Source organism: Engraulis encrasicolus, chromosome 13 (assembly GCF_034702125.1).
Source record: "Engraulis encrasicolus isolate BLACKSEA-1 chromosome 13, IST_EnEncr_1.0, whole genome shotgun sequence".
NCBI classification, from domain to species: Eukaryota; Metazoa; Chordata; class Actinopteri; order Clupeiformes; family Engraulidae; genus Engraulis; species Engraulis encrasicolus.
Genome location: NC_085869.1, coordinates 42564641 through 42592140, shown reverse-complemented (window position 1 = coordinate 42592140; position 27500 = coordinate 42564641). Strand labels below are relative to the sequence as shown.

The following is a 27500-nucleotide window of genomic DNA, read 5'->3' as shown; positions in this document are numbered from 1 at the left end:
GTGCAGCAGGTACGGATACTGTCCATCTCATTAGTGTACCTCTCCACAGAGGCCCTCTGGTGTATGGAGCTCGGGCGGGGCGAGGTGTGGTGAGGTGTGGTGTGGTGTGCTGTGGTGAGGTGGTGTATGCAATACAGTATGGTGGTGTGGGTGAGGTGGTGGGGTGAGGGGTGGAGGGTTGAGCAGTACTGCGGCAGACACTGTACAGCCCATTAGTGTACAGAGTCCACAGAGGCCCTCTGGTGAATGAAGCTAGAGTGGGGTGAGGTGTGGTGTGGTGTGGTGTAGGGTGNGGTGAGGTGTGGTGTGGTGCGATGATGGTGTGGTGAGGTGAGGTGTGGTGTGGTGCGATGATGGTGTGGTGTGGTGTGGTGTGTTGCGATGATGGTGTAGGGTGAGGTGAGGTGTGGTGTGGTGTGGTGTAGGGTGGGGTGAGGTGTGGTGTGGTGCGATGATGGTGTGGTGAGGTGTGGTGTGGTGTGGTGTGGTGTGGTGTGGTGTGGTGCGATGATGGTGTAGGGTGAGGTGTGGTGTGGTGTGGTGTGGTGTGGTGAGGTGCGATGATGGTGTAGGGTGTGGTGTGGTGAGGTGCGATGATGGTGTAGGGTGTGGTGTGGTGTGGTGTGGTGTGGTGTGGTGTGGTGTGGTGTGGTGTGGTGCGATGATGGTGTGGTGTAGGGTAAGGTGTGGTGTGGTGTGGTGTGGTGGTGGGTAGGTTGGTCAAGGTGTGGTGTGGTGTGGTGTGGTGTGGTGCGATGATGGTGTGGGGTGTGGTGTGGTGTGGTGTGGTGTGGTGCGATGGTGTGGTGTGGTGTGGTGTGGTGTGGTGTGGTGTGGTGTGGTGCATGATGGTGTGGTGTGGTGTGGTGTGGTGTGGTGTGGTGTGGTGCATGATGGTGTGCAGTGGTGTGGTGTGGTGCATGATGGTGTGGTGTGGTGTGGTGTGGTGTGGTGTGGTGTGGTGTGGTGTGGTGTAGGTGTGGTGTGGTGTGGTGTGGTGTGGTGTGGTGTGGTGTGGTGTGGTGTGGTGAGGGAGTGGGGTGAGGTGAGGTGTGGTGTGGTGTGGTGCGATGGTGGTGTGGGGTGAGGTGTGGTGTGGTGTGGTGTGGTGTGGTGTGGTGTGGTGTGTTGTGGTGTGGTGCGATGATGGTGTGGGGTGAGGTGTGGTGTGGTGTGGTGTGGTGCATGATGGTGTGGTGTGGTGTGGTGTGGTGTGGTGTGGTGTGGTGTGGTGTGGTGTGGTGTGGTGTGGTGTGGTGTGGTGCGGTGTGGTGTGGTGTGGTGTGGTGTGGTGAGGTGTGCAGTGCGATGTTTGAGGAGTGAGGTGTGGTGTGGTGTGGTGTGGTGTGGTGTGGTGTGGTGGGTAGGTTGGTCAAGGTAAGGTGTGGTGTGGTGTGGTGTGGTGTGGTGTGGTGTGGTGCGATGATGGTGTGGTGTGAGGTGAGGTGTGGTGTGGTGTGTGGTGCGATGATGGTGTGGGGTGAGGTGTGGTGTGGTGTGGTGTGGTGTGGTGTGGTGTGGTGAGGTGTGGTGTGGTGCGATGATGGTGTAGGGTGTGGTAAGGTGTGGTGTGGTGTGGTGCGATGATGGTGTGGGGTGTCTGTCTGTAGAGGGATGAGCAGTACTGCAGCAGACACGGTACAGCCCATTACTTCACATCTCCAAAGAGTCCCAAGGGTGCACTGGCCGTGGGGTGAGGAGTGAGGTGTGTTGTGGTGTAGTGCGGTGTGGTGCTGTAAAGCAAATAGTGTGATAAAGCAAATTTGTGGCGAAGCTTCTTCAGCAACCTGTTCCCACTGGTCGCTTTTGATCAGTACACTGTACAATTAGGAGGTGAAAGTCTTCCCCAAAGAGCCTGTGGGGGTGAACTTTACTGCGGCAAGCACTGCACAGCCTGCACTGTAAAAAAGATGCAATGTATAGAGAGAGCTCTGGGACCAAATAGCAAATACACACTCACTCTCAGAAATATAGGTACAGAACTCGTCGCTGTGGCAGTGCCCTAAAGGAGAGTACCATTGTGCCGCTTGGGTGGTACCTCAAAAAAGAGGTGACAGATGCACATTGGTCAACATAGCAAGAGACTGAATGCACCTCTTTTTTGGGGGTACCAATCAAGCAACACAATGAATGGTACTCCCCTTGAGGATACTGCCACAGCGACGAGTTCTGTACCTTTTCTGAGAGTGTAGGAGATGCTAAATCATCTCTGTAAGTGTCGATTTAACACTGCATGTCTTTACTGTGATGTTAGTTCACCCCTCCATAGAGGCTCTCTGCTGCAGACGCTGTGCTGCTTGCCACAGTAGTTGGGAACCCCTGCTCTACAGAGGCCCTACGGTGCACAGAGCTGAACACCAGGTCACCATATGGCTGAACAGCAGGATACGGGGAGGAGTGAGGAGCACGAGGAGAGCAGTGAAGTGGTGGAGGGTACGAGAGTGTAGTCTAGGAGTAAGCAAAGTTATATACATGTTTTTTTGTTGTTTATAAACATGGTGTTGTGAGGAGGGGCAAGACACTGGCAGCCAACCATGTGAGCTAATTTTTTGACTGACAGAGGTTTCCAACAATCTACTTTATACAACACTGGTAGGGTTTTCAGGCCGACCAGAACGGAGCCGGTGCTGGTGCCCGCACTAGGTACGTTCGGCACTAAAGTGCTTATATGCGAACCGCCCGTGTCCGGGCTCTGAACTTTTTTTCCCGCGTGACTGGATTACCTGGATGAACATTGTCGTCACGGTTCGCAGAGAAAAAACAAGTATTTTGTGATTCGCATTACGAACCAACTTTCCGGTTCGCAAACGTTAACATCTTTGGCGTGAACACGGCAGCTGGTTTGCGATTAGGTGCTGGAACGAGCACCGGCACGGTTCTCACTCAGCCTGAATGCGCCCTGGGAGTAAGGCGTGTGGTGCTGGAGGTGTGAGGGGTGGAGGGTGGAGCGGTACCAGAGATTCTTTAAGTATAGAGATATGCCAAAGTGATAGGTTGCTATGGGCACCTAACTTGAACAGGTTCCGGTCTGCCTAAAGGGGCGTGTCATAATACTGCTAGCATTGAATAGAACAGTCCTTAGGTCTTATCTGCTTAGGTCTGCCTAAAGGGGGATCCCCCCCCCCCCCCCACTTGCTATAATAGAACCCGGAAACAATGGGCCAATGGAACCTCTCTCTCCCTGCTCTCTCTGGCGGTACTACTGATGTACAGTAGGCACTGTAGCTTATTACAGTAGTGCAATTCTCCACAAGAGCTCTCTGGGGAAGCAAATGTCCCAGCTTTGTGATGAGCTAAATCAAGCCTCACTTGAGCAAATGAAGGAAATTCATGGCGAAGCTGCTTCAGCGACCTCGTTGACAACCACAGTCGCTTCTGATCTGACCTGCACTGTACAATTAGGAGGTGAAATTCTTCCCCAGAGAAGAGGGGAAGGAGAGGGTACGTGGGGCAGTACTGACGTAGCCACTCCGTCACCTATTTCAGTACAGTGCACCTCTCTCTCTGGTGCACAGGCCTGTCGACAGGGGGGGCAAAGCGGTATGCTGTCCCGGGCCCAGGGAGATAGGGGGCCCAGAAATGGGTCCCCATTACATTGCATGTATTGGGTAGGGGGCCCTTTCAGATAACTTTATCCCGGGCCCATCAAAAGCTGTCAGCAGCCCTGCTGGTGCCCATATGAACACCAGGGTGAAGTTGGGGTGTGGGGACTGACGCCAGGGACACATGCAGGCGAACCAGGTGAAGCGAAGAGGCGAAATTCAGTGTTCCATTCTGCCAGGTTATCAGGTCGTCACGGCAAATCAAATAGAATGGAACAATTACTTTTTCTTGATTTGATTGGCCACCGCAGGTGAAATTAGCTCCTCATTTGCATAATATTTACTTGGTGGGATATTGTCCTTTGCCCCTGTCTGCTTGGCTTCGCTTCCCTCAGGAATGAATGGCGAATATCACTTTGATTGGCCAACTTCGCTTGTATGTGTCCCTGCATGGCGTGGGGGGAATAATAGGAGAGTGGTCTAGGGCAGTGGTTTTCAAAGTGGGGGCCGGGGACCCCTGGGGGGCCACGAGGAAGTTATTGGGGGGTCGCGGCAGGTTGGCAGGAAAAGCATAGCACAGCAAATTAAATCTTTCAATGAGTGAAACCACGAATGTACACCAAAATAAACAATCAAAAAAGCTTAACAGTATTTCCACTTGTCAAGAACATCTCTGAACATTATACTGAATAACAGACCCAGACTAATATAATGGTTGTGAAATGGTAGCACAAAAAATAGTGTGGCACGACCCATGTAAGGGGGGCCTTGGCTGGATAATGCCGGCATATGGGGGGCCTTGTCATGGTAAAGTTTGAGAACGGCTGGTCTAGGGGTAAGGGGTGTGGTGGAGTGTGGACAGTAGTCGAGGGTGGAGGGTGGAGCAGTACTTATGTACAGTAGACATGTACCTTCATCAAAGCTGCTCTCTGCTGCACATAGCTGAAAACCAGGGCGCGGTTAGAGGGTGAGAACTTAGGAGTGAGTGGGTGACGGGATGAGCTATATGGTGGTGGTGTTGGGTAGGGCCAGGGGCGCCACCAGAAAATTTGGGACCTATGAAAGATTCGAACTTTGGGCCCTTTAAGGGCCCCTGTTATTGCTTTTGGGCCATCTTAAGGTCCCTTGTCAGTGCTTGGGCCCTTAGAATTTGTAACATCTTTCCCCCCCTAGCGGCACCCATGGGTATGGATGTGTAGGGGAGAGGAGGGTTGAGCATTACTGCGGCAGGCATAGCACTGCCCATTAGTGCACCTCTCCCTAGAGGCCCCTCTGGTGCACTGGGCTGAACTACATAGCTGGGCTGGGCTGAGGTGCTGAGGAGCGAAGTGGGGTGGGGTGTACTGTAGTGTGGGGTGGAGAGACGTGAGAGGCAATTGGCTGTGGGATGCGTGGTGGTGGGGTAGTGTGTTTAGGGGTGTGGTGTGGCGTGGAGTGTACTTGAGAGTGAGGAAAGGTGTGGGATGGTGTGGGTCTTTTTATTCTCTCTCTCTCTCTCTCTCTCTCTCTCTCTCTCTCTCTCTCTCTCTCTCTCTCTCTCTCTCTCTCACACACTCTCTCTCTCTACCTTCCCTCCTCTATCCTTCTCTCCCTTCTCCACCTTTCTCCGTCTCTGAGCAGCACAGGTCTGATTAGTTTTAAGAGAGAGAGTAACATCTCAGCCCACCTGTTCCCCTGAGTCCAGAGTCTCCCTGCACCATGGCTGACTTGACTGGCTGGGGCCTGTTAGCAGCTCTCCTGGCTAAACAACCTTGTCTCGTACAGCCAGTCAAAAGGCATCTCCGCTTCTGCTGACCTAGACCAGATGTGACTGGAGGCGTGCCTCACTGTCAATAACACTACCGACTCACAGGATTAAACAAATGATTAGACACACCCGTACACATGCACGCATACACGCGCACACGCACACACACACACACACACACACACACACACACACACACACACACACACACACACACACACACACACACACACACACACACGAGGGTGCGTGCAGTGTACGAGCTGACAACTCGTTCACCGCATGTATCACTGTAAGTACTTCTATGCATGTGGTAAAATAAATAGGCCTACTCCTTGTATCCTTGTATTTTCTACCCAGTTGCACACAAAGGACAAACTCATGAGGGTTGAAAAGTGGGACAAGCAAATATCCACCCATCCAAATCCTGTGGTTCCAGCATGTAAATAATACATATGTATTCCAGGAGGAAATGAATAGAGAAGACAGCGTTTTCTTTCTGACGAGAGGCAATTTAGGCAATTTAGGAAGAAGGAAGTAATTTGTTTGGCGTACTGTACAGAGCTACTCACTATTTTACAAAATATCCTACCGTTTAGTAATGAACTTGTGACCATGGGATCCATACTGTATGTAGGCTACATGTACATTAAACACCGCTAATGTTAAATTGCTATAGTGAAGCAATGTGTATTTGGAAAAGGCTATGTATAATTTGAACTTAGCTGTAGGATAATGACACTATCATTAATGCATCTTTATCTATCTTATCTTTATGCAAGTAGATTATGATTTGGTGTGTCATTGTTCTAGTTCTGGCACATCACTGACAGCACATATCTCTGAGGCAGATACACCATCAAAGGCAAAGTCTCCTTTACAATCTGTGCCCTGTGACATCAGAGAGACAATTTGCATAATCTTACTCAGCGCAGAGGTAATGTCAACAAATGTTGACGCCGACCCAGTGTTTATGAATTCTTGACGGCGAAGCTACTTGTACACACAACGTATTTGAGATCATTCTTACATTGTTTTCATTTTTACAGTAGGCTAAAGGATTCTTTTGACAGGTAAGTAAAGAGATGCCGCTAATAGTTTTATTCTAGATATTATACTGATGGAAATTTTCAGAGTAAAACTCATGCTTCTTTAAATGTTGCAATCTTGGGCAGGTTTTTTGCTATGGTTTTCCTTCTTTTAGAACATGAAGTGACTTAAAGTTGAGATGTTGGGCGGTTGTTGTTTGTGTATGTAGGCTGCCTGTGTGTGTTTTACTCCCTAGCTGAAGACTTTTCAAGACACACTGATTCACCACCACAGACCCTGAATAACGTTGAAATGGTGAGATTGACAATGCTCTTATTCATCCTTTTGTAAAACATATTACAGTACAGTACAGTATAGTTAACCAGTTACAGTATAGTGGCACATATCGGGCCTGCAATGACTCTGTTTTGTGCCCGTACCCGAAGAATAAAATGGAGGTGTCCAATAAATATTTCAGAACGTATTTGAATAAAGACTTTCAACACTGTGAAGAGTGAAATTCCATCTCACTTACAGGTCAGTCGCAAGTACACGTCACATGGGAAGTAAAGTTGTGACGGTCCAGTGTAATTTTGAGTACATAGTTCTTCATATTTACACAATATGAGTAAAATTAAGCTTAACTCTGGAATTCTTTCCCTGAATACAGTGTAAAATAACACTATTTTTGAGTGGGACCAAACGTTATCTGAAACATCTGGGTTAAATTCAACACTTTCAGGGTTATATTTAACAATGATGTGTTTTTACTGTGTACAGTAGAGTCATGTCAAAGTGAAAACTGTAAGGGATGTTTAGAATAAACAACTCTCTGAACAGATGGAAATGTTCAATGATTTCATGCCCATGCCACTGAATTTCTTTAGAGACATTTTCCATCTGATAAGGAGAATTATCAGAACCTGTGTAGACATAGTCTGCTAATGAGAATAGAATAATATTTTTTGTATAGTCATATGATAAGTAATATTTACTTAAAATGTTTCAAAGTTCTATCCTTTCCAAGTTACAGACCATTTTATAGGGGGAGGGAAGGTTTCAATTTTGTTCTGCCATTGCTTTTCTGCAAAGTTCTGAGGTCATAGCTTACAGTAAGGCTCACAGTACATTTGGCATGCTGCTACATTAATACATGTAGTCTGCAGCAACATTTCCATATTCACTCTAGTTGTTGCCATATCTTTACAGAAATTCACAGAAGTCAACATTTTATTATTTTGCCATGCTCTGTTAAAGCCTCCAAAAGACATATTTCTACTAAACATAGGCTCTTGGGTTTTTGTTTGTTCTTCCTAAAATTAGAAGAAACACTAATCCCACTACAGCCTTGAGAATGGTTTTGAGACAAAAATGCTTGGAGATTAGTTAATTTGGAATAACTGAATATCCTTTCACAGTTCACAGGTTCCATCGGAGAATCATCACAACCTGTACTGACCTTCAAATATGACTTTGGACAATCTCACTACCAATATGACCTTGGACATCATGACCAATGAAACATCATTTTGCAATTTCAGCCAGTATCATGAAAATTATGGCCGCGGCTTTGTCCATTTTGGCGTTTTGCACAGGAATTACATTTTAATGATATTCTTCTGGGCCGTGTTCTTTCTTGCCCTTCCAGGCATATGTTTTGCTATATACAGACTCCTCTCTCAGATGAAATCTGACGAAATTGTTCCTGTGTATGTCATAAACATCTTAATTTCTGACCTGATTCAAATCTCCACAAATTCAATTTCCATGACAATGGCTGTGTATCATTACAAAATGTGTTTGCCATTGGTAATGCACAATACCTACTTATTTGCTGTGCTTGTTAATGTGTTCTTCGTGATGTGTATATTTGTGGAGAGGTACATGATGATTGTGCGTCCTGTCTGGTATAAGACATTCCATGTAATCAGGACTAAAGTCTGTGCGTCCATAGCTGTTTGGATTTTATCGTCGGTCATCGCTGCCTCGTTTTTCTTTAATACGGAGGTATGGAATTGGTCGCACGTGTCACTATTGGTCACCACTTACATTCCGATGTGGACAATTGCCCCTTTGTGTCGGGAAACTTGGCTGGGCGCACTTTCTCCGGGTCTTCGTGGTACCCTTGTAAATGACCAGAGACGGTATTAAGGGCACATCCTGCGGTCTAGAAGTTACTTTTCATGTACACCACATGTTTCGGACCTGCTCTTCTTGAGTTTCTTTCCTATGATGGACTTACACACATTGGTCAGAGTTTTTATTTTAATGCCAATTTTTCGTTTCGTTTTCTTGTTGCATTGAACCCCCTCTTTGATCTTCTTCTTTATGTGTTGATAAGGACTGATGGTACAGATTTCTTCAGTACTTTCTTCCGCCGCGTTCTTCAGAGGCACAGAGGAAACGCAGATATAACTAATGTGGTAGCCAATCAAGTTTAAGATAAATCGAACTGACAGTTGACACTTGTTGACAGTTGTCAAAAAAATGAGCTGATTTGCCAGGTGAGACTGTTTTAAGTAAAGTACCATATAGTAGGACTTAGTTTCGCCCTCTCAAGTAAAGGGCAATTTTGCTCTGGAGACTAGGCTCAAAACAACCCAATTTCATTCCAACAACCCATTTTCAACCCATTTGGTCATTGGGTCAAATTGTAACGCAGCTCAATATTGTGGTTAAAATTTTTAGTTGCTACATAGCCACTGGATCAGAGATGTGATGCAGAAAAGTAATTTGAGAAGAGATGCACATTAAAAGGCTATGTTATAATAACTGGGACCCATTGGTATGGTTGATTCATCACCATTTGTCTGGCCTGGCCTGGACCTGTCCTGTTTACTTGCTTTTGTCGCCAGTTGGGTTTTTTTTTCTTCATTTTTTTCACTTAATGTACTGTAGTACTGTACAGTGTACATTTGTTCACTGAGAAATTTTCAGTAAACATTATGTTACTATGTTAAATTTACCCACTAAATGTGTTATTTATGTGATGCTGTGTGCAAACAAGTAAAATAGACAGACTAATTTGTTTAAGATATTGGCTGTATAGTATAGCACATTTTTTTTCAAGGAATCCACTGTTCACAATATAATAAAACAAGACAGACAATAGCAACAAGCTGACAACACTGTGCCACACAATCAATAAAAGGTATGAAGGAGCATTATCCCCCCTGACAAATAGTTGTAAAACAATTATTGCCCAATGGTCAGGGACTTGTGAACATGGCTCACATGGACAAGGTGTGTCAGAATCAGTGTGCTGCTCAGATTTCTATGGAAAATCAAAGGAGCGTCTCACCCTACCAACACCTTTATCCGTTAGCATGTGCCCAATATCATTACATTGAAGTAAGGGTTCACAGTAATAATAAAGGTACTGGTAATTGCACTCACCAGGCTGCCAAACCCCAGAGCAGTGGCAACTTAGGCAAGTATGTGTAATACTGTTATAGGTGTATAGGCCTATCTAAGAAGAGGAAAATTCTGCACTCACAATATGAGTCTCATTATTTATTTATAAATTACCACCATGTCCACAAGCACACACGGTTTGTCTCTAAAGCCATCATCAGTATGTGGTATCAATGTGGACATAATTTATAAATAAATAATGAGACTTATATTGTCAAAAATTGGCAACCTTTATATCGCCTAAGCCCAACCTTGTAAATGCATCAATGAGCATCTCAGCAGAAGTTCAGCGGCGCCACTCGTGACTAGCACCACTACAGGTGTAATAGGTCCTTTTCACTTGAGTTGACGCTCCCATGCACCCTCTTATAAGCTATAACCCCAACCTACCCCACACCTAAATAGTGAACATTAAATAGATGTTCCTGTTATGTGGAAACTTTTCTCATAAATCAAACAACCTCAAGTCCAAGAGACGTCAGCACGTCTCGGTGAGTACAAGAGATCCGCTTTATTACATGTCCCCGTCCACAGTCCCCTGGCCCAGGATTCCTGTGTGTTGAACAGAGCATTCTCTCAGTTCACCTCCGTCAAATGAGCATGTAATTAGACAAGCTCTGCATGCCAACCTGATTGGCAGCCGATGACAGAGCCAGGGCGGATTTAGAAAATTGCATCTGTGATTACTTTTTCCAAGCAGGACACTTAGCTCTGCTGCCAGCCACCTTCGCCCAAGGCCTTATCTCAAAGTGTCACACTGTTTATATTTTACTATCAGCAGCCGAGATTAATTTCTGTCAGTGGGGTAACTTCACTTTGCAGAATTTTAAAAGGAAAGAGATGTGCACACATCCAAAAAAAAATCAATAAACACGCTCCCTAGATAAGTGTACTGAGGAATGAGGATTCTGCAAGAGGTGGCATGCATGCTGTACACACAGTTGTGCTGCTAAAAATGTACTGAATTAATGTAGGGCCTAACTTCAATTTATCTGCTCGATCTTCACCAGTTATTGAGATACATACTGAGCCATGTTGAAGATAATTTGGACAAACCCTTCAGTGATTATCAGTAACATACATTCACAGAATATTAAAAGGAAAAGGGTGCTAACATCCCAAAAGTCAATAAACCCACACATGTGCACAAATCCCAAAAGTCAATATAAACACCGGCCCTAGATACGATAAATGTACTGAGGATTTCTCAAGGGGTTTTGTGACCCTACTCTATAACTGGTGTAGTCTATGTCCACATCCGGAACGTCACCCAGAGCCTTGTGGTTAGACCATTGTGCCATGTTGAGGATCATTTGGCCAACCCCTCAGTCTTAACACAATGTGTCACCATGCTCATTTTATCGACAAATGTCAACCTGTCAGTTTGGGAAACCTAACCCCTTCATGCTGAGCCTATACAACCTTGCTGTTATCAAGATTGTAATGAGCAGGGTTTATTTTAAATGGAAAGAGATGTGCACACATGCCAAAAATCAATATCTACAAGGTCCCTAGGATAACCGTGACATTCTGACGTGATTCTAACAAAGATGTGGCCCTATATGCAGCACACACAGTTGAGCACTGAATCAGAAAAACACACTGAATAAATTTAACAATGTTTCAATCCACTCCAGATCTTCACCAGGTATTGACATACTGAGCCATGTTGAGGATATTTTGGCCAACCGTTCAGTGATTATACGTGAAGATTGCCATCTGTCTGTGGGCAGCGTAGCCTCTTTGTGCAGACAAGCTCGGCAGCAGGCCCGTTCACTCTTTGCTGAAAATGCGCAACTACATTTTCATAACAACATTGCTATGACAATAGCAATGGGAAGAAAAAGGAGTCGCACACAGGAGCCTAATGCTTTTTTGAATTTGGGAACACTGATGATGGGCTAGACCCGAAATGTTTGTAACCCACTGTTTGTTTTTGTTTCTCTTTATTTTTGGCTTTTAATACAGTTTCACTGATAGCATCCAGCTCCTGTGTGCGACTTCCGAAGCAAGACAAAGGCACGGACGCCATCTCTCCCTTCACGATGATATACGCAACACATTAAGACTTGGTCATTTCAATGTTGGTGACAATAAGTTTATAACTGATTCTCTTCTTCATGTACCATAGAGCTTCTGTTATAACCTTGTTGTTACCAAGATGGCAGTGACCAAGTCTCAATGTCTTACGGCACTAAAAGGTTACAGACTATGCAGCACATGTTTCTAAATCTGCATCTTTAGGACTCTATGTACTGCTCACATCATTGTGTTAGGTTGATTGAAAATCACCCACTCCAACATTTAATTCTGACAGACTAGGCTGGCAAATGTACAAACTCTGGAACGGATAAAAAGGCTTTTATGTGATTGTTTGTTAGTTAATGGGTGTTGTCCAGTACATTTTGCCATTGCCAAGCCTCATTACCTGTGCTTAATGACTGGAGCTGCCTACACCCAGGCACCAGCATCACTCCCCATGCTCTCGCTAAACAATATCTCAGATGCACTATAACTCACTATAATTCACTTACCGCTGCAGGGTTTTTTTATTTTCTTTTTCAACCTACAGCACTGTTTTGCAGCACACAACAATGAGTGAAATGAATGAAAGAGTAAAAGAGATGTTCCTTTGACCTCTACACTATAAGGGAACAGACGCTTCAGTGTGAGCTGTTAAAAGTCCTGGAGGCATTGTACATGCTGTACTGTATGTGGAGAGGAAAATGAATGGATTTGACCTGAACTGTTGATTACAACGGTTACACGTAATGGCTTACTGGTAACGTGAAACACTATTATTAGCACAGCCAAGATAACTACCAATGATTTTATTTCACCACTACTACCACGTAAAAAAAGCAAAACGAGAGCCTGGTGTTGCGGTTTCACCTTTTCCGTCGTTTGCCCGTTTACTTTGACTGATAGTTAGCTTTCTTGGTTTCAAAAAACGGCATAACAGAAAGAAGATTTACCTATCACTCACATTACCACCAGAACAACTTCGGTAGCCCACTGCCAAAGGTTATAACTGCAATATATAACCACAACATTAGTCTAAAAAAAATGAACATGTGACTTAACAGTCTAAAAATACGGAAGCGCAGGCGTGGGCAGCAAAGCTTGCCTTCTGAGAACCATGCAGCTCTCAACTTAGTTTACTGATAACTTTCCTGAAAACTGTTCTTTTTATCTTCTCCTATATCTACTTCTTCTTATTCCTCATTGCTCATTGAATTAATTATTCTTTTATTTTTTTAATCTCTGGCCCCAGTAAAGCAAAGCATTCAATTTCGAGGTGCCTCGGGGAGCAAGTGTCATGTCATGATTCACTTTGCACTTGCTCACATGCTTCTCTATGCAATTATGTTTTCTGTTAAAGGCAACATGAAAACGTACATTACACAGTGTTACATCGACACTCAGAGTGTAGACATGTGTTAAATTTGAGTCTCATTTCATTGTGTGGCACAGCAATGGTATAGGTAATGCAATGTTTTTGTAATGCGTTCCTTTAATGGCTTGCTCTTATACCGTATTCATGGGCAGAAGCACAGCACTAGTGGTGCCGAGCATCTCTCTGACAAAGCTTCAGACGCTGCACCCCAGCCAATTAGGCTTAGCAATCTTTTTTTTTTAGAAAAATGTGCATTTGGCATTCACCATAGTTTATTTATTTGTTGAATTATTTTTTTTTCATATTGCTTTAGAAAAGCAAAACACACACTCTAGAATGGGAATTAAAGTCTGTGTTGTTCCACTCAGAACTAAAGCTGAGGCTGGGAATCAATACTTGGTCCTTCTTCAAAAATCACACACACACACACACACACACACACACACACACACCCCCACGACACCCGACGGAACACACACACACACAGCACACACACAACACACAGCAACCACACCACACACACACACAGCTACATCCACACAACGAACGATACACCAAACACACAGCGGAAACCGCACACGCACAACGACACACACACAACACACACCCACACACACACACACACACAACACACACACACACACACACACACACACACACACACAGACACACACACACACACACACACACCATTTTTACGTTCAGTATTCTTCTTCACAAAATATAGGGCCTACTGTATTCAGTAGTATTTACGCTTTCCAATGTCATAAGGTGCTTGCAATTCAGATATCACAATCACAACTAATGGAGAGTCATCAGTTAAATGAACCTAAGTAACTAATTTTAATCTATAAACCATATATATTTTTTTTAAACTTTAAAATTAGTGTTTCTTAACGGGGGCTCTACAGCCCCCCAGGTGGCGTTAGGGGGCCCAAGGGGGTGTTGAGAAGCATACAGCTTGTGTTTTAATAGCCTACCAAAAGGGGTGTTAGCAGGCTTCTGCTGAGGACAAGGGGGCGTTAGGAAGTTTATGTGGAGGAATAGGGGGCATTTGTTAAAAAAGTTGAGAATTACTTAAATGAACCTGAACTGTACTAAGTATGCAAGTAGATTTTTATTCATGAAGCACATTCAAAATCAGTGCAAACTGACCAAAGTGTCTGACTAGCACAATAGTGAAAAATGATAAAATACTTCAGCAGTGTGGAGGAGCAGTAGTGAAAAGGAAAGGGTAGCAAGCAGGGGCGGTTTTAGAAAATCTGAGGCCCTGGGCAAGAAACAATTTTGAGGCCCCCTTTAAATGATTAATTAATAATCGATGATGTATGCAGGCAGTGGCGTAACAACGGAACCCATAACCAAGATTATTTTGGTGGGCCCCACATTCAATCAATATTTATATAGCACATTATCATACACAACTGTCATTCAGTGTGCTAAAGAGTAGGCTAACGAAAGAGAAGAGAGAAAAATATATTGCTTTAGATAGTAGATAACTATCACCAAAGTCAGATGAAAACAAAGCTGTTTTTAATTTCTTTTGAAATCATACTGTTGGGGCAGGTCTTATTTGGACATCTAGCTGGCCCCAGCAGGTAGCATAATGACTGTGCCATTTCACCCTATCTGGATTTAACACTAGACACTACCAGAGAAGACCTAAGGCATCTAAGGATGATATCGCTCTGGCACATCCACAATAGCCTATATTTAGGGCACAAGGCATTTAGTGACAAAGACTATCAGGACTGCTTTAAACTCAATTCTCAAAACAAAACAAAAACCCTCACTGGTAGCCAGTGAAATGACCAAATACTGGAGTGTTGTGATCTCTTTTGCTATTTAGAATTCTAGCAGCAACATGTGGATAAGTTTCACCTGCCTGAGTGACTTTTGGGGAATGCCTGTAAGGGCAGGCTATTACAATAGCCATCTCTGCAGGTAATAAAAGCAGAGCTTAATTTCTTCTTAAGGTGACAAATGATTTAGTTATGCTGTTGATGTGAGCATTCAGCCTGCAACACGTGAGAAATAGCCAGGATAGACCCACACTCGTTCCATAAATGAGAAAAGAAGATAGAATCAGACAATTCGCGGTAGAGGGTTGATTACAAAAGAAAACGTAAAAAAATGGTGATGCGCCCCTTGAACTAAAACATAGATCACAGCACAACACACCGATGAAAACACAGTCACGAGTCGACACACCACGGTGCACCATAACGCACACTGCACTCGCCAGTGAACACCCAATACAGAGGAAACGGTGACTGAAGTAGAAACTATTGTGTTTCAGAAACCGAAATTAGGCAACAAACGAGGAACAACAGGCACCTTGCGCCAACTGCGCGTGCACACACCTGTTGAATAGTTAACAAGTCCCCTCTCTAGTTCTAACTTGTAATAACTATATCGCTCACAACTCTGAAGTGACCCAGCTTCGTGGCGTGATATAACAGCTAGACTACACAATAGCCAAACCGTCATGCTAACCAGAAATAAATGCAGCGAACCGACATTAGAGCTCTCAACTTTTGACTATAGTTACACCGAATGACAACAATGCGTGAAGTATGACATGATACCAGTGGTGGACAGTAACGAAGTAAATGTAATTCGTTACTGTACTTAAGTAACATTTTCATACTTTCCTACTTTACTCAAGTATTTTTATTTGGTAAGACTTTATACTTTTACTTCACTACATTTCAAAGCGAAATTTAGTACTTTCACTTCGTTACATTTACAGAAACACTCGTTCCTTACTCGTTCCTTTTTGATACACGGCAGTTGAATGAATTCATTTTTAATGCCCTGGTCAAATGAAATCTGAGATTCACGCTTGTGTGAAGAAAGTGAAACTGAATCCGATTGGCAGACTCAGAGATTCGCCATTGTGATTGGTTGTAAAGTGTCACGTCACAACAAGCTCTACTGTAAAGAATTAGTTTTAGGAGGAAAGCGAGAAGAGCAAGACCACTGATGTGTCCACTGTTGCGACTTGCGAGACGAATTGAAATAAGAAGAAACGGTACTTTCTAGTAACACGCGGAAAGCACAGCAAAACAATAAAGCAGGCGACAATAACGTTGTTAGAGTGTATTAATCTGCACGTCGTATTCGTTGTGTGAGGGGGGAGAGATTTAGCTCGCAGGCTGCACTCGCCTGACGAGACGAAATTTGTCAGATAGGCTTCGCGTTTGAACTGAATAATCAGCGAATTGATACTTAATGTAGGCCATACTGCTTATTTGACTTACTGTGCTATACTGTGCTACTATATCTGTGTTATGGCTTAGGCCTACAATAGAGTCACATAATTACTGCTTTTGTAGCGTGTTGGTTTCTTCAGTGAAGTGCACAGGATGCCTACTGCTTATTCCAAACCATCCAGGCGCACAACTCCGTGATAGCATTCTTTCCCCTCAATACATTGCAGTATTTTCTGAAGTAGTTGGGGATATCAATTACTTGTCTAATAGACTCCCCTGTCACCCAAAAAATGGTTTGCTTCAACTTTATGGAAAAGAGACTTGTGTAAAGGGTTTGTATCATTACATGAGGTTTGCCATGCCCACCATATGTTGCAAAGTGAGGCTACATGCAACATGTGTCCTTGCAACATGTATCCTTTCCCTTAAGCCAGGTCAGTAGGCTTTGACTAAATATTGGCCCAGTGATGTGCACAGGCACAAAAGGCTTTTTCATGATCAGACAGATAAGTGTTCCAATTAAGTTGTATCAAGTAGGCTAGGCTATTGCAAATCATTGGCATCTAGCAAATAGAGACCATTACAAGTATATGAAGATGTTTCTAGCTTAGAATCGCAAGAAGTCTGTTTGTCCATACATAGGCCTAAGCCAACCTTAACATAACCAAACACTACATCCCAGATAGCAAAATGTTTTTGGCAGAGTTTTGGGCCAAATTGTGTCTTGGCCTTTTGGCTGGCTTCGGTTTGAGTCCCCGGGCCAAAAGTGGCCCAAATTTGGCATGCCAAAACCAACCAAACCCAGCCATAAATTGACCAAAGTTCACCCAAAACCTATTTGGGATTTCCACTTACAGCCTTAAAGGCCCCAAAAGGAATTCCAGACCCCACCCTTCAGCCAAAATGTAGCCATAAAGTACCCATAACTGTCCCAGAACTGCCATAAATGAGCCTAAATACTGCCATAATGTACCCATAATTCAGCCATAATGTACCCATAACTCTCCCAGAACAGCCATAAATGACCCTAAATACTGCCATAATGTACCCATAATTGATCCCAAATGTAGCCATAATGGGGCCAAATGTCACTTATTTGTCTTATAAGTTTCCCTGTATACTTAAAATGTAAGTACCGGTATACAGAGAAACTTATAAGACAAATAAGTGACATTTGGCCCCATTATGGCTACATTTGGGATCACTAAATATTCCTGTTTTATTGTTGAAAATCGCACATTTAATAAATGCGTGATTTTCAACAATGAAACTGGAATATTTATGCATCTAGAAAAAAAAAACCCCAAGACAATTAAATACATTTCATTATACTTTATTGCCTCCAAATGCTGTGACTGGTTAGGGTGGGCAAGTGGCTGGATTTGATGGATGGGTATAGCTGCACGGCAGGTGGTGGAGGACTGGGTGACTTGATGGGTGCTTGGATGTCTGGGTACAGGCCTCTTGTTTTCATCTTGGTCCCCTGGCCAGTAAAAGCAGGTACTCTATTGCCACATAGAGGTAGGTAGATCAGATCAGATTCGCGACATCTAGGAAAGAATAAAAAGATAAACCAAATTGAATTACTACATGCAAAAGTAACTTTGAAAACAGTGGCATTACATTTTTTTTCTTCTTTTATTTAACCTTTATTTAAACAGGAAAATAAACCTGTTGAGATTAAAAATCTCTTTTAACAAGGGTGTCCTGGCCAAGTGGCGGCACAAATGCACTTGATTAATAGAGTAATAGACGGGAGAGGGGGGAGGGGTGTTATTAAAATGTGGTACCTGTTTTTGAGATCCGATTTGATTGACCCCTCCCACAGGTGACTGCAGTGTCCGTTCGCAGCACAGCATCTGAAAAGAGAATGTAGATGTTATTTCATATTTTATACATTTTAAATGACATGAGTAGTAGGCTACAGTAGATTGTACAACCATCTACGGGATTGTCAAAAGTAAAAGGGAGAAAAAGAACAGGAAAAAAAAACAATACTCAATCAAACAAAACCCTGCCAAAACATATAACTTGCACTTGAGTATATAGTAGCCCACTGATTCTAAGATCAGAGTACTGGTCAAATTGGAGGTTTTTTTTAACCTAGCTTTTAGGTTTTTCAATAACAACAAAGCAGTAGGCTATCTATCTCATTGGGTGTGCCTACAGTAGAATAACTGGTGAAACAGACTAGTCACTATGTTATATCATGTGCCATTGTTAAAGCTTTCTGACAATTAGTAATGCTCCCACTACCCTGGACTTGTCAGTAGGCATATCTGAGGTGTTTTTCCCCCCTTATTCAGTCTTTTCAGAGATCCTGGTCTGGGGGCAAGCGTTTGTTTACATTTCACCATGAATTCACTTCTACTTTTACCTTTGACACCTCTAGTAAGCTACTCTCTGTGTTGAGGTATTACAAATGTTAGAGCAAGATTACATAGGTCTACATGGGCCACATTTCTGTATACGGTTTACCCCCTGTTGTTGATAGCTGAACAATACACACTGCCTTAACAACTGATCATGTTAAATAGCCAGCGCTTAAACACAAACCGACCATTGCATTACCCAATACAGACGTATACTTAAAAGCAGTTACATTAAAAGCAAGGACTTTCACAACGAACGAAGATTAGACCAGAGAGAGAGGTTAATAAATTGTGGAACCAACCTGTAGTATGCCTGTCAAAAAACAAGTTCCTCCACCGGGTGACTTCAGCAGCAGCACATCTGAAAAGACAATGTAGAAAAAAGCAGATTCACTCGATTGCTTCAATAGTAGGCTAGAATTACAGTGAGTCCAACACTTTCCGTGACAGACAGATATTGCTAGATAGTGCTCTGCTTTGTGCCGATAGGTAGAATATGCTCCATGCCTGAGTTAGCTAGCTCCCGGCTTTTGCTAGCTGTCGTTGGGCAGTTAGCTGGGATTGCTAGTGTTGTTGTTCTTTGATTGAAATTCCCTTGGCATTGATATCTGAAAGTGAATTTCAACCACAGAACAACACTTAATCAACCGTTACTGAGTATGAGGGTACTGTAGCAACTAAGATTAAATGTCACAGTTGTGTGTCACAGACGTTTGTGTTTTAGCTCCTGTTAAAAGGGTATCTAAGTTGCAGCGCATAACACGGAAACCGACGGTCACAGACCTATGAAATCAACATGAAAACCGATAACACAAAATGCCTCATCTCTTAAGTCATCGGCGGTTGTATTTAATATAAAAACGTGTCAACTGCACTTACCTGCATAAACTGAAGTCTGACACACACTGGCGCTGGGGAAACTGAAGTGAGGCAAGCACGAGTTTCTCTTGACAGTTGATTTTGGCAGTCTTTTGGGTTGCCGTAAGCGCACCAATGTAGAACGTTGCTGTCCCGCTCTCTACCCGAGGTTCAGATTAACCTGACACATGCCATAACCTGGCCATAACTCATTCATTCACAGTCCGCGCGTTTTAATGTGTTGTGGGAAGCCATAAACAACCCATATTTTAGCCAAATCTTTGTTTTTTTTGCTTTCCAGAGGAACGCCCCAATTCACTGGCGCCCAGGTCAACCATAACCATGCCAAAATTTTGCCAAAAGCTTATGGCTTGCCAAAAGGAAGCCATAAATTGCAGATATCTGCCAAAACAAAGCCAAAATATCTGCTATCTGGGATGATGATAATAATAATAATAATAATAAGAAGAAGAAGAAGAAGAAGAAAAGGTCTACCAAAACCATAATTATAACCAAAAAATAAACATAAAGTACTTTATTGGCTACTACTCTAACTCCTTGCTGTCACAAATAAGTAGGCTTAAACTGGACTGTAGGCCTACGGCTGCGGGGGGTGGGGTATTGTAGTAGTTGTTCTAATAGGCATATAATCAATTTAAGCCTAATCATTCTTAATATTAATTGCCCTTTCATGTGTTCTTTTGGGCATATTAGGGTCAGTATTTGTTTAGAGAGGTGAAAATGAACTGATGCTAAAACATCCATGGACTTACTCCACAGTGTTTCTGAGGCCTGTTGTGGCCTAGTTCTAACATGTTGGTATAGCCTATGCAAATCAGAGGATATTTAATTAGATATGACCAAACTAGGCCTACAACACTTAAATATTAAAATTGCACCAAAAGCTTCATTTTTAAGTTTTTACTTTTTACTTTTAGTACTTAAGTATTTTTGACGGCAGATACTTTTGTACTTCTACTCAAGTAAAAAAGTGAGGTGAATACTTTCACTTTTACTTGAGTAGTTTTCAATGCAAGGTAACTGTACTTTTACTCAAGTACATAACTGGTGTACTTCGTCCACCACTGCATGATACGGTATCAAAATTGTGCTGCAGCGGACATAATGATTGAAAGGAATAAACCCCTACCGTGCCTTCTTTGTAGCTTCTGTACAACATATCTTCTGAATATCCATTATGTTCATGCTAGCACTGGCGATTGAAGTGACCAGGTTATTTTACAATTCTGTCTCTGAAGTAGAGGAGTGCGTAGCACAAAGTAACGCAGGGCAATTTGTAACACGGACTTTTTATCAAGATGCACAAATTGAAATCATGTTCTGCCTACATCCATAAACAAGGTCAAGAAGGCATGCTACAACATAGGCAAACGACTGAGTTTTCACTGACAACCATGACTTATTGTGGCTTATTATTATCATGAAAGGACAAGCTCCCACGCGTCAGGGCCGAATCAGCTCTCTGGGGCAGGCTGACATTAGAAATAACGGTAGAACATTGCCGATGCAACTGGCGCTCTCTCCAAACAGCCAGACTGTATTAGGCTATTACCGGTATAATGTATCCCACAATGCAAGGCCGCAATGTACAAAAATAAATCAAAGAAAATCCACATAAATATCGTTCTTTTATGGTCTACATTTGTATTTGAAACATTTATTTGTATAATTCTACCACCCATGTGACCTACAGTTGCTAACAGTAGGCCTAGCCTACTATTCATTTTCTTGTGGCATAATGTTGAGTTCAAATTTAAGTCCCACCGTCGTGCTGAAGTGTGGCACTGGCTATATATACAAATGCAGATTTTCGGAAGATACATCATTCTCAAGAAGCGCGAGAGCTTTCATCTTATATTGAGTGCAGACATACAAGTCGGGCAGGACCCGCTACTTTGTAGAAGGGGGCCCTGTGCTGTAGTTTAGGGCCCCGAGAGCCTGAAAACTCATTCCACGTGGAATTGATCTGGATAACGTCGGGGCCCCTGAAAGTTCGGGGCCCCGGGCAATTGCCCGACCTTGCCCAGTGGTAGAACCGCCCCTGGTAGCAAGCATTCCAACAGACAAAGAAAATTTGGGCACAGTGCACAGTGCCAAAACACTGAACAGCAGTGACCCACACATAGTAGAAGAAAATGGAGTATATAAATCAATTACATTTGGACCCTATGGAGAGAGAATTTCTCTGTGTGCAATTTGGGCTGCCCCCTAGTGACCTGAGGGCCCTGGCTACTCCAGACCAACTGAAGCACTTAGGCACATGGGTTAGGTGTTATGTCTGGGAGGAGGGATTCTGACTTTCAGACATTCATTGATAACCCTGCAGAAGGTAGTTTCGCACCAGAAGGCTCTCAGCCAGGCGCACAAACCAAATGTCTGAACCTGTGCTTCCTCTCATACTGAGTGGGATTACCATTGCTACACATCATCAATTGGGTAAAACTAACCTGTCAACGTGCAATTATAGTATGAGAATCATCCTGACTCTATATTCTCTGACAATTTACAGTACAATTAGTGGGTCTTGAAAATATACAGACAATAAATGAGAATGCGCAGATGGTAATAAACGAGTGATATGATGTAGATGTCAGACATCTGCAAAGCACCGAATATCATGTCTGCACTTAGCCTAGTGCTGCAGGCTTTGCCTCTATACTTGGTTTACATCCAACCTGCACACAGCTAATTCATGTTAAAAGTGCCCACCAGGGCACATGGTAGTTTACAGTACACACGGCTGATCAAAAGTTGTGGGTGTGTGTGCGTTTCTAATAAAGTCGTTGAACACAAAATACTTTTCAGCAGAATTTCTAAAATGTTTTCTTGTCTTTTTCCATAGCCACCTGAAGGGCCCCCTGATCAGCCAACACATGTAAGAGATGAAGATAAACTCAGTAGATTTTTGAGTCTTGAAATGATGCTGCCAAAATTGGTATGCCACTATTTTGGGGCTTAATACAGTTGAAATTGTTGGCCAGGGTTTATATAGGTGGTAAAGTGTCTTATTTTTCATGTTAAGCGTTGTCTTGTTTTAAGACAAGTTAAAAGAGGGAGCATGACCCCTTAGCCCCAGGTTCTGGTCCCGGTACACAGGAAGTCCATCCATTAATCCACCCCTGACTATAGTGCAGCCCCACTCATCATGGGTGGAATATAAAGAGCTGAAGCACCAGAAGCATGCACAGCATTATCCACCACAAATACAGTCATTTGGGCAGGGGCAGACATCCTGGGTTCAGAAAGTCAAAACCATGCCACATGCGTATTTGCTTCAGACCAATGAATCAGCTGATCTCAATCACCATACTCCTTCATCCAGGTTGATGAATACAATTATTTGCAATGATTAATTATTGATATCTCCTATGTTAGCAGCACAAGTACCTGTAGAGGAAATAATTGGCAGGAGTTTTAACATCTACCATAGCAGGACTTCTGCTTCTGCAGTGCAGTTTCTCTGCCCCTTGAATTTGGGTACTGGAGCAAAATGAGAACTCGAAAGAAGAAAGATAAAACCCCCTCGCACCACCACCTTCTTTTCTTTATTAGAAAAGAGAAAGAGGGCGCCGGGGAGCAGCCTGCAGATTTGAAAAGCAGTGCTACGGAGAGAGAGGTGTTGACAGTCTCAAGGCTGTAGGTCCCTAGAGATGTCTCTGTTCTCGCTCTCACTGTGAGCAACACCATTCACAGGTTAGCAGACCATGCAGGGCGCTGTAGTCTACCACACAGAATAGGCACAGCAAAGAACCGCAAAACTGATGAAAAAGTCTGCCTCTCTTTCTCATTATGTATGCTAATCTGGTTGTCTGTCTGTCTGTCTGTCTGTCCAGTGGTAGTCTACTTTTTGTGGTGGGTATACTGTATATTTGAGCATTTTTGAGATGTTTATACTGTATATATTTGTGCTATTCTAAATAATGGATAAATCAATTATAGGTGGGTATACTGAAATCCCTGAATTTTTGAGGTGGCTATACTGCATTCTAGACTACACCACTGTCTGTCTGTCTGTCTGTCTGTCTGTCTATCTGTCTATCTATCTATCTATCTATCTATCTATCTATCTATCTATCTATCTATCTATCTACCCTGTCACGAGTCATCTGTCAATCAGATTTCCTCTTCAGTCTGACCTTCAGCCCCCTTCACAGCCCAAGACCCAGCAGTATGAGCTGCTGCAGTTTGTTTTGTCCCCCAGTGACTGAAATGAACTGCCACAGTAAGAGACTCCTGTCCAGACTCCTCGGGGACAGCGGAACATCCTTGAAGAAGCAGGAATTCATTCTGGGAAACGGTGCCGGGCTGGTTGCCTGGCACACAGGGCATTTCATTTTCCCGGTGGACCGACAGTCTTTAGGGGCTGATGCATGGGGGTTTTTTTTGTTCGTTTTTTTTTTCCTGCCCCCGCAAAATAGCTGGGGCAGCTCATTGGTCCATCTTTAATTTAAAGGGGTAACCCGGTGTGAAATGGGTTACGTGGTGTTACAGTATTTCTCAATTGGTTTTGTACATTTCTCACAACAGAATAATCATTCTCAGAACTTCTTGTTCAATTGTGACTTCCTGCTGTTATCTGTGCACATGGTAAAATACGTTTCTCATAGTTTTCAGCATTTAGCAAATGCTTTCATCACCATGCAGATGGTTGTGTACAATTCTCAGCTTTTTCGTACATTATCAATTGCTTTTGTCATATCACTCAAAAAGCATTGTCACTGAATACACAAAACTATCTCACCCCCCAAAACATTTAGGCCCTATGTCATAGTTTAAGTCTTGACATGCAAAATGACTTACCAAGCTGTCATAATGTGATAAGCACTGTATAATTTCCATTGGATTTTTATCTATAAATGTGATCTGAATTGGTAATTTGCTCACAGGTAAATATTGACTCTCTCTAATCGAAGGCAATAGGAGGGATAGAGAAAACAGGCATGCAATACAACAATAGGCACTGTACTGCATTATATTACTCTATGCCTCATGTGCCCTTTATAATTACGCTCCACGCAAAATTACAATATTTCCCTAGAATTTCACAAGACAGTGAGTGCACTTTATACAGTATCAGTGTATTGTTTCAAATTTATTTTGCTTTACAGTTCTAGATTTTTTTTTCACATGGGCTTGCAAGACAAGTAAAAAGGGATGGTAGAGGGCGCATTTTGACACCTCAACCAGAGTTTGCTATTTTTCCTATTTTGCAATGAGAAAACCTGTCAATAAATAGTCATAGTCTAAATGTATATCTAGGACAATCTTATCTGATCAATGTAATATAAAGTGGAATTTACAACATTTCCCATCCAATCTAAACAACATTTTGCTTCAGAAAAGATCCTCAAGAGTGTACTATTCAATTGACAACAATTAAAGCGATTTGACTAGTTTGTCCATACACGGACCACACTATGACACAATGACTAACCATTCTGCTGGCACTGATATGTTCATTGACACAAAAACTTGGGTTTTGAGCAAGAGACTTGGTTTTGCAGGTCATCCACAGTGTTTTGCCATTTGTTAAAGCTGTTTTGAGAATGAATATTATGTTTTGCAAATTGCGAGAGAGATTCGAGAAATGTACAAAACCAATTGAGAAATACTGTAACTAGTGATGCTGAGCGATAACTTTTGCCACATACCTCACCCTCATAGGTCCCCTGCAATCCGAAATCAAGCGCTAATTAGCCGATGCTAGCATAGTGTGCTTGCCGTGGTTACGTGTAATCGGGGCATCGAATTAGCCATCCTTAAACCTGTACTTTCCACCCATTTGTGGGCCTCAAAATTACTTAAATGTTCATTCCGTAGAGTCGTTGACGGGGTTGTTGACATGTAAATCCAGGCACAGAGAAGTTTGATAGTGAGCAGTTTGTTTAGAAACAACACCATTCTTACAGGGTGTCGCAAACGCTGATATCCAAGTGCAGAGATACAATCAGCAAAGGAGATATGTCCAGTGTGTCTACTCACTACTTTTCCGGGTGGTACTGCACTCTAGGGGCGCCAAGAGTGAATGCAGACTCCATTCGAATGAATCGGCTGTGCTGTCTCGATAGCGCCCTCTAGGTGAACTGCAGGCATGGGTGGATACACTGGACATGGGCAATATAAGTCCATTTTTGTAAAAAAACACATATATATATTGAGTTTGGCCTGCGACTTCGCTCCAGATTTAGATTTTTGCCCTCTGCCAGTTTGAGTTTGACACCCCTGTGCTATTGCAACTGTGGTGTTGTATCTAGAACATGTCCAGTCTTCAAAAGATGAACAGAGAATTTGAAGGCATTTATGGCATGGTGGTAAGGATGTTTTTGCTCTTCTCACAACTGAATAAGGCTCTGGCTTCTAAAATGCATGTCCAGCGGAGCAAATCCATGTGTGGAGAAAGGCATAACAGCATAGAGTCAGCTGGGGAGAGTCAATTTAGGTTGCAGGGGGCTGTTACAATTTTGGGCGGAGGCCCAAAGTTATTTTTTTAACAGGACATTTGCAGTGCGCAAGGTCAGCTCTCATTGTAGGAAAGACAGGACATCCACTGCACAGGCTTTGGGTCACTACGAACGAGCTCTGAATGGCTCGCCTGAATGGTTTGAACGCTTCGACAAAGGCAAAAGCAAAGGCAATGTGCGAAGTCATCCCCATCTCAATTTAATAAAGCGTAACATTGTTTTTAGATGGTAATTGCCAAACTGCCTTTCTGGGGACATGTCCCTATCCCCCCCCCCCTCGGTCTCTTCACAAAATTGCTTCCTATGCCAGGGTGTCTGGGTAATGGGCCTGCCAGCAGGGCAGCAACCCAAGAGAAACTTCAAGAAAGTGCACAAAATGGCTGCCAACAGGCTCCCTTCTGAAATAACCAGCAGCAGGGCCGCAAATCAAAATAGTATTTTCTTTTTTTATTGTAGCGATTTGAAAGTATCATTTGAAATGAGTCAGTCAGTAGGCAGCACGCACCCAGACACTGAGCCTGCGAGTCTGCCCAAAGTAAAAAAGCAGTCTGAAGTGATTTCAGCCATTTCATTTCTAAACTAAAAAAAGGAAAACGTATCAGACGGAATAATAATAACTTGGGGATATCAGCAATTTCATCGGGTGCTTTTTTGAAGTCTGTGTGAAGTGATCAGACATATAATTGGAGCGAATATGTGTGAGAGACTGGACACTTTCTGGATAATGCACAGGAGTGCTAAAATAACTCGCCATGGCCATATATCTTTTGCACTTGCACACACACTCACACACGCCGCACGCACGCACGCACGCACGCACACACACACACACACTCTCTCTCTTTCTCTCTTTCTCTCTCACACACACACACACACACACACACACACACACACACACACACACACACACACACGCGCGCGCGCGCGCACAGTCACACACACGGACGAAATATGCAAACTACTAAGGCAGCCGCTGTGAGGTATTAGTGTGGCCGCAAGGAAATCTTTCAGGTTGCAATGAAACACCATGTTCCTGAGGATGCATTCCTTCAAGCACAGATAGTAGACTCACATATACCCCCGACACACACACACACACACACACACACACACACACACACACACACACACACACACACACACACACACACACACACACACACACACACACACACACAGATGGCAAACAATCTCAGGCGGAGACATAAACAGCGAATCATTTAGCTGAAATAATAGCACTCGGGGCGTTGGGCAAGGAGACGGCATATGAGACTGCAATATAAAGCCCCTGAACAGCAAATAACAAAACCATTCCAATCTTCCTGCAACACACACCTCCATGCTCCATGCCATCACACACACACATCCACAAATGTACACCACACACACATGCATCAATACACACGCGCACGCACACACACGTGCACGCTTGTGCACACACACA

General features: G+C 43.3%; 1 protein-coding gene and 1 long non-coding RNA gene across 2 annotated transcripts in view; one reads left to right on the top strand and one right to left on the bottom strand.

The window, feature by feature from the left end:
* Window positions 1-23315, top strand: part of LOC134460567 (nectin-3-like protein) — a 101020-nt gene extending 77705 nt beyond the window's left edge. The window contains exons 9-10 of the mRNA XM_063212945.1: window positions 22438-22470; window positions 23289-23315. Coding sequence (XP_063069015.1) covers window positions 22438-22470; window positions 23289-23315 — 60 coding nt within the window. The remainder of the gene's footprint in view (window positions 1-22437; window positions 22471-23288) is intronic.
* LOC134461802 (uncharacterized) lies at window positions 17662-19996 on the bottom strand. The gene is made up of 4 exons (XR_010037420.1): window positions 19596-19996; window positions 19019-19077; window positions 18135-18203; window positions 17662-17894 (listed from the first exon to the last, which is right to left on the bottom strand). It is a non-coding gene; the product is annotated as an uncharacterized LOC134461802 (long non-coding RNA).
* Window positions 23316-27500: the final 4185 nt, after the last annotated feature.